We start from the raw sequence: 14,091 nt of genomic DNA, 5'->3' as shown, positions 1-14,091 counted from the left end.
CGTTCCCGCTGCTTGGGGAGAGTTGCCGGCATCCCGAAGCCTGCGCGCGCTGATCCCAGCGCCTGCAGGCTTCGCGGATCTCTCCGCAAGCAGCGGGAACCACCGCTGGGCTCCCACGGCTTGCAGAGAGCTGCCTGTTTGCGGGCTGGGGTCGGGGGAAGCTCGGGCTGCCCCAGCCCCGCGCCTGGGGGGGAAATAATTTTTTCCCTTTATTTCCCCCCCAAAAAACTAGGTGCGTCTTATGGGCCGGAGCGTCTTATGGGGCGCAAAATACGGTACCTTCCCACCGCAGCAGTACCTATTTATCTACTTGCACTTTGAGGTGCTTTCAAACTGCTAGGTTGGCAGGAGCTGGGACAGAGCAACGGGAGCTCACCTCGTTGCGGGGATTCGAACCACTGACCTTCTGATCGGCAAGCCCTAGGCTCTGTGGTTTAACCCACTGCGCCACCAGCGTCCCTTGAGAATCCTTAGGGTAGTGATAAAGCGGGATATCAAATCCAAACTACTCTTCTTCTTCTTCTTCTTCTTCTTCCTCTTCCTCTTCCCCTCCTCCTCCCCCTTATCCTTATCTTTACCTATGGTGCCACCACATATACAATATTGTGTAAAGCTCTGTTGGCTTCACCTCAAAAAGGATATTGTCCAAAATGACGAAGGGGGTGGGGCAGCTCCCATATGAGGAAAGTTGGCCGCATTTGGGACATTTTAGTTTAGAGAAAAGGTGAGAAAGAGGCAACCTGATAGACTGAAGTTTATAAAATGATGCCTGGCAGGGAGAAAGTGAGAAGAGAAAAGGTTTTCTCCCTCTCTCTTAACACGAGGACTTGCAGACATCCAAGGAAGATGAACGCTGGAAGATTTGGGGCAGAGGAAAAGAAGGAGGTTGTGGTCTCTCCTTCCTTGGAGGTTTTTAAGCAGAGGCTGGATGGCCATCTGTCCGGGATGCTTGAGCTGAGATTCCTGCATTGCAGGGAGTTGGACTGGATGACCCTCGGGGTCCCTTCCAGTTCTACAATTCTATGATTCTGTAGCTCAGTTCCCAGGAAGGCATGGTTGAATAGAAGGAGCCACGAATTGTTTCAAACAATGGAAGAAATATCTAAGAAATTTTGTATGGCAGGGGGTTAAAGACCAAGGTACAAGAATTAAATACCGTATTTTTTGCTCTATAAGACTCACTTTTTCTCTCCTAAAAAGTAAGGGGAAATGTGTGTGCATCTTATGGAGCGAATGCAGGCTGCACAGCTATCCCAGAAGCCAGAAGAGCAAGAGGGATCGCTGCTTTCGCTGCACAGCGATCCCTCTTTCTGTTCTGGCTTCTGGGATTCAGAATATTTTTTTTCTTGTTTTCCTTCTCCAAAAACTAGGTGCGTATTATGGTCTGGTGCGTCTTATAGAGCGAAAAATACGGTACTCATAGGAGGGAAGGATAGAGGAGGTTTTGTGCTTCCACATATGGAGATGTATTATGAAGCTGCATGTTTGGTGTGGGTAAAAGAGTGGATTAGATTAAAAGATGCAGGTACAGTGGTACCTCTGGTTATGTACTTAATTTGTTCTGGTGGTCTGTTCTTAACCTAAAATTGTTCTTAACCTGAAGCACAACTTTAGCTAATGGGGCCTCCTGCTGCCGCTGCACGATTTCTGTTCTCATCCTGAAACAAAGTTCTTAACCTGAGGTAATATTTCTGGCAGAGTCTGTAACCTGAAGCATATGTAACTTGAAGCGTATGTAACCTGAAATACCACTGTATTTTGGATCTGTAGGGATAGGGCCTGAGATTTGGATGGCACAGCTACATGTCCTATGAGAAAACGAAGGGGCGTAGAGGATTCTTCTATCATGTTTATCGAACGTGTGGTCCAGATACAGAGGGATTGGAAATGTCTTGGATACACAGCACCCTGAAAGCCCAGATCCATTTCGAGGGCACAGCGCCACCTTTCAGGGAGGCCCCCACCCCATGGGCCCTTTCCTTCTGCAGCTGCTTTGCCCTAGATGCCTGGAGGCCTCGTCTGCCGCCCCAGCTGGCCCTCTTCATGGCAGGTGCCGCTGCGGCAGAACACTTTTCCATCTGAGGGTTTCGGTTTGAACTTCAAGCCTGTGCCGCTTTGCTTCTCGTCTCCCCCCACCCCCCAAAAAATTCTCTCTTCTTCTTTTTTACGGCCTCAAGTAATGAAGCTGGACTTCAAACGGCACATGGCGAGATCAAAACCCACCGGAGAGGAATGCGTCTCCTGCCTCCAGAGCCCAGCTTGTCACTCATTATTTCTACCTTTGCGAAACCTTTTACAAGCTGTTTCTTTCCTGCATCCAGCGGCGGCTGGCGCATGGGGAGGGGGAATCAATATTGGTGCCGCGGGGGGTGCTTGCTCAGAGGCTCTCTCGGAGAGCCGCGCTTTTGCAGGGGGGTGGGGTGGATCGAGCCACATTTTTGGCAGCAGACAGAACACAAGACCTGCTCAGGGCAAGACGGGCCAGGATTGCATGGGCAACCCAGTTAGATGGGCAGGGCACAAATAAATTATTGTTACTTTTATATCAGTTCAGAAGAATCTTTATTTGCATCGGCCACTAGCCACAGCAATAAAATAAAATAAAAAATAAAATATAATAAAATAATAAAATAAAATAAAATAGTGTACTGAAGATAGAGGTTACAGATAGCTAGCCGTGTTGGTCTGCCATTGTCAAAATAAAGAAAATTCCTTCCAGTAGCACCTTAAAGACCAACTAAGTTAGTTCTTGGTATGAGCTTTCGTGTGCATGCACACTTCTTCAGATACACTGAAACAGAAGTTGCCAGATCCTTCTATATAGTGAAGATCCTTCTATATAGTGCCAGATCCTTCTATATAGTCCTCCCCACCTTCTCACTATATAGAAGGATCTGGCAACTTCTGTTTCAGTGTATCTGAAGAAGTGTGCATGCACACGAAAGCTTATACCAAGAACTAACTTAGTTGGTCTTTAAGGTGCTACTGGAGGGAATTTTTTTATTTTGAAGATAGAGGTGAAACTTAACTATACAAAATACATTTTGGAGGTTTACATCAATAATGAAATACAATGGTACCTTGCTTCTCAAACTTAATCCGTTCCAGGAGTCCGTTCAACTCCTGAAACCATTCCAAAACCAAGTCGCGGCTTCTGATTGGCTGCAGGAGCTGCGTCGGATGTTCGGCTTCTGAAAGGCGTTCAAAAACCAGAACACTTACTTACAGGTTTTTGGGATTCGGGAGCCAATTTATTCAGCAACTAAGCCATTCGAGAACCAAGGTACCACTGTAACAGATCTTATTCTAATTGCCCCTGCTAATTTTTTTTTTTGCAGTTTTTGCTGTCACCTGGTTAAATTTATTATTATTATTATTATTATTATTAGCCAGCCTAACTGAGGGAGAGTGCCAAATTTTGGCGTCGCACGGGGTGCCGCTAAAATTTGAAAGCCCCAAACTCTGCCACTGGTCTGCCCATGCGGGAGACTGGGAAGGTGGTAGAGACTGGAGACGGTGGAAGTGCAAGGGTGTGTGTGTCTGTGTTTTGTGTAGCGTCACTCGCTGTTGCTGTTGCTAAATCAGAAAACAGCCTGGGACCAAGAGAGCTTCCTTTAGTCCAGGGACACTCACCTTCTTGGAGACACAGCAGACCTGCTCGGCAGGAAGGTAGTCAAAGGGGAAGACAAACCTCCAGTTGAAATTCCCTTCGCCTCCCATCGACCGGTAATGCACGTCCGTCTTCTGCTTGTTCTCTTCATAACCGACCAGCCACCTGCAAAAGGAGCAAACAGGTCCGGCTGCTCAATGGTGGTTGAAAGTTACTTGGAGTCGAGAGTGGATTTCATGCTCTTTATTCAGCTCATAGTAGTGAGGAATGGGAGTTCCCCTGAAATGACTGCATTATTTACACAATGGGCCCCACGTGATTGGCTAATTCTGGGATTCTCCTGTAGGCCAATCAGGTTGCGGATTCACTTCCACCTGGAGCTGGATTGGGTGGCTCCTGCGGACCAATCAGACTGCTGCATTCTTAATCCTATTGTTCTAGGACCAATAATAATAATAATAAATTTTATTTATATCCCGCCCACCCCAGCCGAAGCCGGGCTCAGGGCGGCTAACAACAATCAAATAATCCAACATTCTAAAAACATTTCATTATAAAAATTAATTAAAAACAAATTGATGGCAGACTGCTGCATTCTGAGTCCTATTGTTCTAGGACCAATCTGACTGCTGCCTTTTGGATCCTATTCAACTCAGTAAATAACACCTGTGCAAGTGAGGATTAAGGTGGGCTCTTTTTTGCAAATCAGGGGCATGTTCAAAGTACAGTGGACACTCGGGTTGCAAACGTGATCCGTGTGGGAGGTACATTTGCAACCCACAGCATTCACAACCTGCAGTGCCGTGTCTGCGCACATGTGGGTCGATTTGGCACTTCTGCGCATGCACAAAGCACGACTTAGTGTTTCTGCACATGCGCGAGCGCCGAAACCCAGAAGTAACCCGTTCTGGTACTTCCAGGTTCAGCTGGTGCGCAACCAGAAAACGACAAGCAACAGGGAGTCAGTAGTGGGATGGCGAGACAAAAGACCCTGGGCCCAAGCACACATGCCTATTGTATAAAGGTACAAAGCCCTTCTTTCACACCCTGTGAAACATAAATGCACAGTTTTTAAAAAATTGGGCAACGGCCGCCTGCCTGCAACTTCTGAGCCTCCCCCGATCTGTCAAAACAAAGGGGGCAGGGGGCAGGAGATCTGTACCACCGGATGTCCCCAGTTCCCCTTTGGCAGTGGCAGTCAGCAGCCAGGAGTCAGCCTGGTAACTCAGTTGGCTCTTGCTGGCTTCAGGAGCTGCTTGCTGCCGTGGCGCCCGCCAGTTTTCCTTGCTAAAAGTGAGGAGGAATTAAAGAACCTTTTAATGAGGGTGAAAGAGGAGAGCACAAAATGTGGTCTGAAGCTCAACATCAAAAAAACGAAGATCATGGCCACTGGTCCCATCACCTCCTGGCAAATAGAAGGGGAAGAAATGGAGGCAGTGAGAGATTTTACTTTCTCAGGCTCCATGATCACTGCAGATGATGACAGCAGTCATGAAATGAAAATACGCCTGCTTCTTGGGAGAAAAGCAATGACAAACCTAGACAGCATCTTCAAAAGCAGAGACATCACCTTGCCAACAAAGGTCTGTATAGTAAAATGCTATGGGTTTCCCAGTAGTGATGTATGGAAGTGAGAGCTGGACCAGAAAGAAGGCTGATTGCCGAAGAATTGATGCTTTTGAATTCTGGTGCTGGAGGAGACTCAAGAGTCCCATGGACTGCAAGAAGATCCAACCTCTCCATTCTGAAGGAAATCAGCCCTGAGTGCTCACTGGAAGGACAGATCCTGAAGCTGAGGCTCCAAGACTTTGGCCACCTCATGAGAAGAGAAGACTCCCTGGAAAAGACCCTGATGTTGGGAAAGATGGAGGGCACAAGGAGAAGGGGACGACAGAGGATAAGATGGTGGGACAGTGTTCTCGAAGCTACCAGCATGAGTTTGACCAAACTGCGGGAGGCAGTGGAAGACAGGAGTGCCTGGCGTGCTCTGGTCCAGGGGGTCACGAAGAGTCAGACATGACTAAACAAATAAACAACAGCAGTGGGCAGTGAGCAGCTCCTGAAGCTAGCCAGAGCCAAGTGAGCTACCAGGCAAATCTGGGGACATTCTGGGGACAGAATTTGTCCGGGGACAGATTTACAAATCCGGGTACTGTCACCGGGAACCGGGGACGTCTGGTAACCCTATGCTAAGCGGCTGGTGCCCATCTCCAGGACCTCCCCTGTGCCCGGGCAGGATGGCCTACCCTTTGACGTAGATGTCACTCATCTTCTCCCCCGTGATGCTGAGGTCGTCCAGGATGACGTCTTTGGTGTTCCAAATAATGCAGCGCAGGTAGAACCTGAAACCCAACGGGAAATAGATTGGGTTTAGTGGGTGCATCTAGGCTATGGGCACCCACCCTGCACTGGAAGCACACCTCTCAAAGGATGCTGGGAACTATGTTTTGGCCTACACAGTGCTGCAATTCCCAGCACCCTTAATGAACCACCCTAAACAGGATTCCTTGGAGGGCGCTTGCTTTATTGATTGATTGATTGATTGATTGATTGATTTTATTGATTTCATTAGATATTACAAGTATTCCATTCACCTTCAAAATAAGATACACAAAATACATCCTAAAAATCATGAGGAAACATCCATACTTAATAAAAAAAAGCTTCAACACCGTATGTCTTCAGGATCTTAAATCATGATTAGACAGTCTTCTGCTTTTTAAGGGTGACTTCCGTCTACCTCACTGGGGTTCTCCCCCCCCCCTTTATTCCTTTCCTCCCTTTTTCATCCTTTATCACCTTAACCATCATCTATATTATATCCAATACAATATTTATCAATCATGCAATTTACGAAAATTAGTGCAGGCATGCTAGAGATTTTAGTTGGGAACAATGTGTTTTTTTAAATATCCTCTGTAACATTCCCACTCCTTTGTAAACTTTTGGTTTGTTTGATTCCTGATTATTTCTTTCATTTTTGCAAGTTCCAAATACGCAAACATTTTTATCTGCCATTCATCCTTCAATGAGATTTTCTCTCCCTTCCAATCTCTAGCAACCAACGTTCTCGCTGCTGTTGTTGCGTATAAAAATATCTTTTTTCTTATCACCTGGGATATCTGTTGACAAAATACCTAGAAGGAAGGCTTCTGGCTTGTTTGTTTTTTTACAAATGTTTCTTTAAACATTTTCTTTAATTCTTCATACACGATATCCCAAAAGCTTTTAATTTTTGTGCAACCCCACCACATATGACACATTGTGCCCTCCACATCCTTGGAGGGTGTTTTCAATGCACGGTTTGGATACAGCCACAAACCAGCTGCCATCTTGGAAGGCTTTGACAGGGGATTAAACAAACTCATAGAATCATATAGTTGTAGGGCTGGAAGGGGGGATCCTGAGGGTCATCTAGTCCAACCCCCCGAAATGAAGGAATCGCAGGACATTTGTGTTTGTCCAGCAGGGCAATTCTTATGATTTTGTGGTGTGGGTGTGAATGTATGACAGAGGCAAATAGGAGTCGTATTACCTCTTTGCTTTCCGTGGGGTCACGTTGAACGGGGGCCCTGGGGGGCCCAGCGATTTGGGAAACACATCGACCCACATCTGGAGTTTTCCCTGAAATGAGGAAAAGAGGCTGTGAGGCAGGGAGAGTTTGTTCTGGGAGCTCAGACAGCCCTGCTCCATCTCCCTGCTTCTGGAGAGAGGAATTGACCGAAAGGGGGCAAGGGGTTCCTTCTGGAAGCTGGCTATTTCCGGGGAAAAGATGGAAGAGGGAAGATAAAGGCATGAGTTCGGATTCCCCAGCTGGTGTTGGTTGTGAGAGCTTCAGGGACGCTTTGGCTTTTGTTTCTTTGCGCAGTAGGCCCTCAAAGCATCACCTCTTGGGAATGCAAAGTGAAATCTAGACAGACGGAGGCCAATAATTTTCGCTATGGAAGGGGCACTATGGATGAGTTCATGGAACGAACGAGATGGTGGCCCCCAAACGTTTAGGAACTGCTGATGTAAATCTTTATCCTGTGTGTGGTTTGGGAGCTGCACGGTCAGGGGAAAAACAATGCTGTCCAGGGTGGTAAAGACTGCGGAGAGAATAATTGGGTGCGCTCTTCCCACCTTGGATCAATCTATGATTCCAGGTGTCATAAGAAAGCTGCAGAGATAGTGCAGAATAGTGCACACCCCGGAAATGATCTCTTTTAGCTTCTGCCTTCTGGAAGAAGGTCCAGGGTTATAAAGACTAGGACTAGCCGCCTGAGAAACAGTTTTTATCCAAATGTGATTTTGGTTTTAAACGCAGTGTAAGGTACTCTCTGTGGGAGTATATTGCATTTAATTATGGTTTTTGAATGTCTGATGTAGATTTTTTTCAGTTTTGTTGTTCTATATGGGACAATGATAGGGACGCAGGTGGTGCTGTCGGTTAAACCACAGAGCCTAGGACTTGCCGATCAGAAGGTCGGCAGTTCGAATCCCCGCAACGGGGTGAGCTCCCGTTGCTCGGTCCCTGCTCCTGCCAACCTAGCAGTTCAAAAGCACGTTAAAGTGAAAGTAGATAAATAGGTACCGCTCCAGCGGGAAGGTAAACGGCGTTTCCTTGCGCTGCTCTGGTTCGCCAGAAGTGGCTTAGCCATGCTGGCCACATGACATGGAAGCTGTACGCCGGCTCCCTCGGCCAAAAAAGCGAGATGAGCGCCGCAAACCCAGAGTCGGCCACGACTGGACCTAATGGTCAGGGCTCCCTTTACCTTTAAGGTAGTCTCTGTGGGAGTATATTGCCTTCAATTATGAGGTATTTTTAGAGGGTTAACCAGGCTGGGATAGCAGGCTTGTTGGATTTTGAATGTCTGATGCAGATTTTTTCAATTTCGTTGTTCTGTTTGGGACAATGGCAATAAAGATTATCGTATCGTATCCCTACTGCATTCCATCTTTCATCTGGCTATTGGGGGGCGTGATTTCCGCCTCAGGCACTGGCCTGACACTGAAGGGCTTTCAAGATGACGGCAGCTGCACCCTGAGACTCACCGCTGCCTCTCCCACCCAGGTCTTACCTGCTCGATGTCCGGTTGCAAGGGGCTGTACAATCGCCTCGTCTCTACATGCTCGGGGACCAGGCCTTGCTTCTGCAGGGCGTACAAGGCGAGCCTCTCCTCCGGGGGACCCAGGTGTGGGTTGGGGGGCTTGCCATCATCTAAATGAAAGAGAGGAGGAGGAGACTGCAGTAGCGGACCAGCCATCTACTCCCAGAGCAGATAAAAGGGCAGAGCTAAGAGGACGGAAGAGGCTTGGGACAGCTGGGAGACGGTCCCTGTTCAACTTCCCCACAGATTACTTACACACAGAGAGAGACGAGGCTGTCAAGTATTCCAGAGGGTGGGTGGGTGGAAGGAAACTGACATGGCCAGAATCTCTGTCAACCGCCCTGTGATCTTTTTGCTCTGCCACTTTCACCACAAAAACCTGCTCTTTAGTGCTCAATCAGAACAAACATCCGTTTGTTTTTTCCGTGGGTGGATGTTGGCTCCGAACAAGCGCCAAAAAGCAGCTTTTCACAGGGAAAGCTCTGGGGCAAAAAGGAAAAAAATTATAATTACTCGGACAAAGAGCTTCAGAGGGCAGGCTATGCCTGAAAAGAGCAGAGAAAAGATGAGTGTGGCTCAGCCCTCAGTATAAAATGGCCGCAAATCTTCCTAGGATGTCCTCTGTGAGGCCTCCATAAAACTTAGGGAAGTGCTGGGTGAGATCCCATGGACAGCAATACTAAAAGGAAAGGGAGTTCATGATGGCTGGGAGTTTGTTAAGAGGGAGATAGTAAAAGCACAACGTCAGGCAATACCAATGAGACGGAAACATGGAAGGTGCCTAAAGAAGCCAGGGTGGCTATCTAAAGAACTTTTAACTGAATTAAGATTAAAAAAGGATGTGTACAAAAAATGGAAAAGGGGGGAAACCACCAAAGAGGAATTCAAACAAATAGCCAGCACGTGTAGACACAAAGTCAGAAAAGCTAAAGCACAGAATGAACTCAGGCTTGCTAGAGAGGTTAAAAGCAACAAAAAAGGCTTTTATGGGTATGTTCGTAGCAAAAGGAAGAACAAAGAAACAGTGGGGTCACTCAGAGGAGAAGATGGTGAAATGCAAACAGGGGACACAGAAAGGGCTGAACTCCTCAATGCCTTCTTTGCCTCAGTCTTCTCCGATAAAGAAAACAATGCCCGACCTGAAGAATTTGGAGCAAATGATTCAGCAAAGGAAACACAGCCCAGAATAACTAAGGAGACAGTACAAGAATATTTGGCTAGTTTAGATGTATTCAAGTCTCCAGGGCCAGATGAACTGCATCCAAGAGTATTAAAAGAACTGGCAGATGTGATCTCAGAACCACTGGCAGTCATCTTCGAGAAATCCTGGAGAACAGGCGAAGTCCCGGCAGACTGGAGGAGGGCAAATGTTGTCCCTATTTTCAAAAAGGGGAAAAGAGAGGACCCAAATAATTACCGCCCAGTCAGTCTGACATCAATAGCAGGGAAGATTCTGGAGCAGATCATTAAGCAAACAGTCTGTGAGCACCTAGAAAGGAATGCTGTGATCACCAATAGTCAGCATGGATTTCTGAAAAATAAGTCATGTCAGACTAACCTGATCTCATTTTTTGACAGAATTACAAGCCTGGTAGATGAAGGGAACTCAGTGGATATAGCCTACCTTGATTTCAGTAAGGCATTTGACAAGGTGCCCCATGATATTCTTGTAAAGAAGCTGGTAAAATGCGGTCTTGACTCTGCTACCACTCAGTGGATTTGTAACTGGCTGACTGACCGAACCCAAAGGGTGCTCATCAATGGTTCCTCTTCATCCTGGAGAAGAGTGACTAGTGGGGTGCCACAGGGTTCTGTCTTGGGCCCGGTCTTATTTAACATCTTTATCAACGACTTGGATGATGGACTCAAGGGCATCCTGATCAAATTTGCAGATGACACCAAACTGGGAGGGGTGGCTAACACCCCAGAGGACAGGATCACACTTCAAAACGACCTTGACAGATTAGAGAACTGGGCAAAAACAAACAAAATGAATTTTAACAGGGAGAAATGTAAAGTATTGCACTTGGGCAAAAAAAATGAGAGGCACAAATACAAGATGGGTGACACCTGGCTTGAGAGCAGTACATGTGAAAAGGATCTAGGAGTCTTGGTTGACCACAAACTTGACATGAGCCAACAGTGTGACGCGGCAGCTAAAAAAGCCAATGCAATTCTGGGCTGCATCAATAGGAGTATAGCATCTAGATCAAGGGAAGTAATAGTGCCACTGTATTCTGCTCTGGTCAGACCACACCTGGAGTACTGTGTCCAGTTCTGGGCACCACAATTCAAGAAGGACACTGACAAACTGGAACGTGTCCAGAGGAGGGCAACCAAAATGGTCAAAGGCCTGGAAACGATGCCTTATGAGGAACGGCTAAGGGAGCTGGGCATGTTTAGCCTGGAGAAGAGGAGGTTAAGGGGTGATATGATAGCCATGTTCAAATATATAAAAGGATGTCACATAGAGGAGGGAGAAAGGTTGTTTTCTGCTGCTCCAGAGAAGCGGACACGGAGCAATGGATCCAAACTACAAGAAAGAAGATTCCACCTAAACATTAGGAAGAACTTCCTGACAGTAAGAGCTGTTCGACAGTGGAATTTGCTGCCAAGGAGTGTGGTGGAGTCTCCTACTTTGGAGGTCTTTAAGCAGAGGCTTGACAACCATATGTCAGGAGTGCTCTGATGGTGTTTCCTGCTTGGCAGGGGGTTGGACTCGATGGCCCTTGTGGTCTCTTCCAACTCTATGATTCTATGATTCTATGATTCTATGATTCTATGATTCCATCCTTCTGTGAGGTGCTCCTTGTCTGTTGCCTCCAGTTGGCCGAGCAGGGGTCACACCAGCCAAGTGTCCCACAAAAAACGGGACGTCCCATTTTTTCGTGCCTGATTGTGGTGGCCATTTTGGGTGCTGCTCTTTCTTGCAACACTCTTGCCCTGAAAAAGCGCATTTTTGGGGGGTCAGAGTGCATGCGGGTCAAGCGACTCGCCCAGGAGCACATCCCAGAAAGCACGTATCCCAGTTTTTGATCTGCAAAAGTTAGACTGCCGTCTCCAAGTCCCCAGCAGCCAACTCTGTCATTGGGTGTGCATGGACATCACAGAAGCAGCAGCCCCACATTAAAAATATATCTGTCTCCTTCTTTGTCTCCCCAGCCACACTTCAAACATCACCAGCGCATGAGTATGCAAAAACTGGTTTATAAGAACAAAGGTGAAATTTGAATAATATTATGTCAAGCTTAAATAACTGATAACAAAGGGAAAAACTGGAGACATAATAGTTGAAATGTATAATATAAAATAAGATCTGAAAGAAGGTGAAGTATTGCTGAATAAGATTTTGTAAAAGGGAACACAGAAAAGGGAGATGTGAGGGAGTCTGGAAAGAGGGTTATGGAAATAATATTTAAGAAATTGAATTATTTTTAATGTCCTTTTTATGCCTTTTCTGTTTTTTTGTTTGTTTCTTTTGTCTTTTTTGGCTTCTTTGATTGATTGTGATGGTGTTTTTCTTTTTCGGTTGTGAATGTGAAGTTTGTTTTATTGTCTAAACCTTTAATAAATATCTTATTAAAAAAAAACAACATCACCAACACAGAGCTGATGGAAGCAAGGCCCAGAACCAAAGCTTGCAAAATGTCCGCTGCACTCTGGACTTGTGTGAATTCAGGTTCAGCTCTAACACAGCTGCTTTCCAGACCCCATTCTCTCCCCCCCCCCCAGTCCCAAGGTCAAAGCTGCCAGAGCTTCAGTTCTGGGTTTGAAGGAGGAGGGAGAAAGAGCTCTGCTCAGCTTTATGCAGCCATATAAACCTGAGGACACCCTCAGCCGGGATCACTTTGAGGGCACAAAGCTGCTGTGAAGTGAGCCAGCCCTTGGTGGCCCCTCAAACATCCAGACTCCTTTGGTCTGGAGAGGAGAAGACTGACAGGAGAGCCACCATCAAATATCTGGAGGACTGTCACATGGAGGATGGAGCAAGCTTGTTTCCTGCTGCTCCAGAGGACAGGATCTGAACCAACGGATTCAGTGCCAATGAAGGAGATTCTAACTAAACATCAGGAAAATCTTTCAGATGGTCAGTGAAATGGACTCAGAAGCTGGTGGGCTCTCCTTCCTTGGAGTTGTCCATGCAGAGGTTGGATGGCCATCTGTCATGGATGCTCAAGTTGAGATTCCTGCATTGCACAGGGTGGAGCCATTGGGTCCCTTCCACTGCTACAATTCTACGATTCTATGATTGCCCCCAAAGCAGATTCTCCTCCTTGCCCATCACCCAGTTTTCCTCCACCTTCAAAGGAACACCTGGAGGCCTGGCTGGGATCAACCGACACCAACCTCCCTTCCTTCCATCCATGTATTCACTCAATATGAGGCAGTGTTGTGTGGTGGTTAGAGGATAACACCTAGATTGTTAAACTAGGAGACACCAGGTTTCCCTTGTCCATGAAGCTCACTGTCCCTCTCAACCTAAGCTACCTCACAGAGTTGTTGTGGGGATAATAAATAATAATAATAATAATTTTATTATTTATACAACCCACTCTGGATGGCTCCCAACAAAATATTAAAATACAATAGTCCATCAAACATTGGAAGCTTCCCTCAACAGGGCTGCCTTCAGATGTCTTCGAAAAGTCAGATAGTTTTTTATCTCCTTCACATCTGTGGCATTCCACAGGGAGGGTGCCACCACCAAGATGTCCCTCTGCCTGGTTCCCTGTAACTTGGCTTCTCGCAGTGAGGGAACCGCCAGAAGGCCCTCGGTGCTGGACCTCAGTGTCTGGGTAGAACGATGCGGTTGGAGACGCTCCTTCAGGTATACAGGACTGAGACCGTTTAAGGCTTTAAAGGTCAGCACCAACACTTTGAACTGTGCTCGGAAACGTACTGGGAGCCAATGTAGGTCTTTCAAGACCGGTGTTATATGGTCTTGGTGGCTGCTCCCAGTTACCAGTATAGCTGCTACATTCTGGATTAATTGCAGTTTCCGGCTCACCTTCAAAGGTAGCCCCACGTAGAGTGCATGGCAGTAGTCCAAGAAAGATAACCAGAGGATTCACCACTCTGGAGAGACAGGGATTAAAGGAGGATTTTTTGAGAACCCTGCACACTACATTGAGCTCCTTGGAGGAAAAGGTGGAATAATAATGCAGTCAATACATTAATACTAATACTAATTGCACGTAAAATCACCATCTCAAGGCTATTTACACATGAAATAATCCAAAGTAGTCAGTGAAGCATAGCAAGCCCTTCATGTCTTGCAATCCCTATTGCCTTCTTTGTCTTTGTTTTTTGCTTCGGTGGCCCCAGACACCCCCTTGGGGCCCAGGGGAGAGGAAGAACAGGGCAACCCTGCAAAACCTCCATTCCTCTGGG

General features: G+C 46.8%; 1 protein-coding gene across 7 annotated transcripts in view; it reads right to left on the bottom strand.

Moving 5' to 3' along the window:
• DYSF (dysferlin) overlaps positions 1-14,091 on the bottom strand; it is a 201,252-nt gene that overhangs the window by 22,296 nt on the left and 164,865 nt on the right. For all 7 annotated transcript variants that reach the window (XM_081206891.1, XM_081206893.1, XM_081206895.1 and 4 more), the window contains 4 exons: positions 8,671-8,810; positions 7,146-7,234; positions 5,857-5,952; positions 3,634-3,775 (listed from right to left, as the gene is read on the bottom strand). In XM_081206891.1, the coding sequence (XP_081063017.1) occupies positions 3,634-3,775; positions 5,857-5,952; positions 7,146-7,234; positions 8,671-8,810 (467 nt within the window). The remainder of the gene's footprint in view (positions 1-3,633; positions 3,776-5,856; positions 5,953-7,145; positions 7,235-8,670; positions 8,811-14,091) is intronic.

The sequence above is a fragment of the Podarcis bocagei genome (genome assembly GCF_964188305.1).
Source record: "Podarcis bocagei genome assembly, chromosome: 9".
NCBI classification, from domain to species: Eukaryota; Metazoa; Chordata; class Lepidosauria; order Squamata; family Lacertidae; genus Podarcis; species Podarcis bocagei.
The sequence above is the reverse complement of the archived record's forward strand: the minus strand, read 5'-3'. Positions and strand labels throughout refer to the sequence as shown.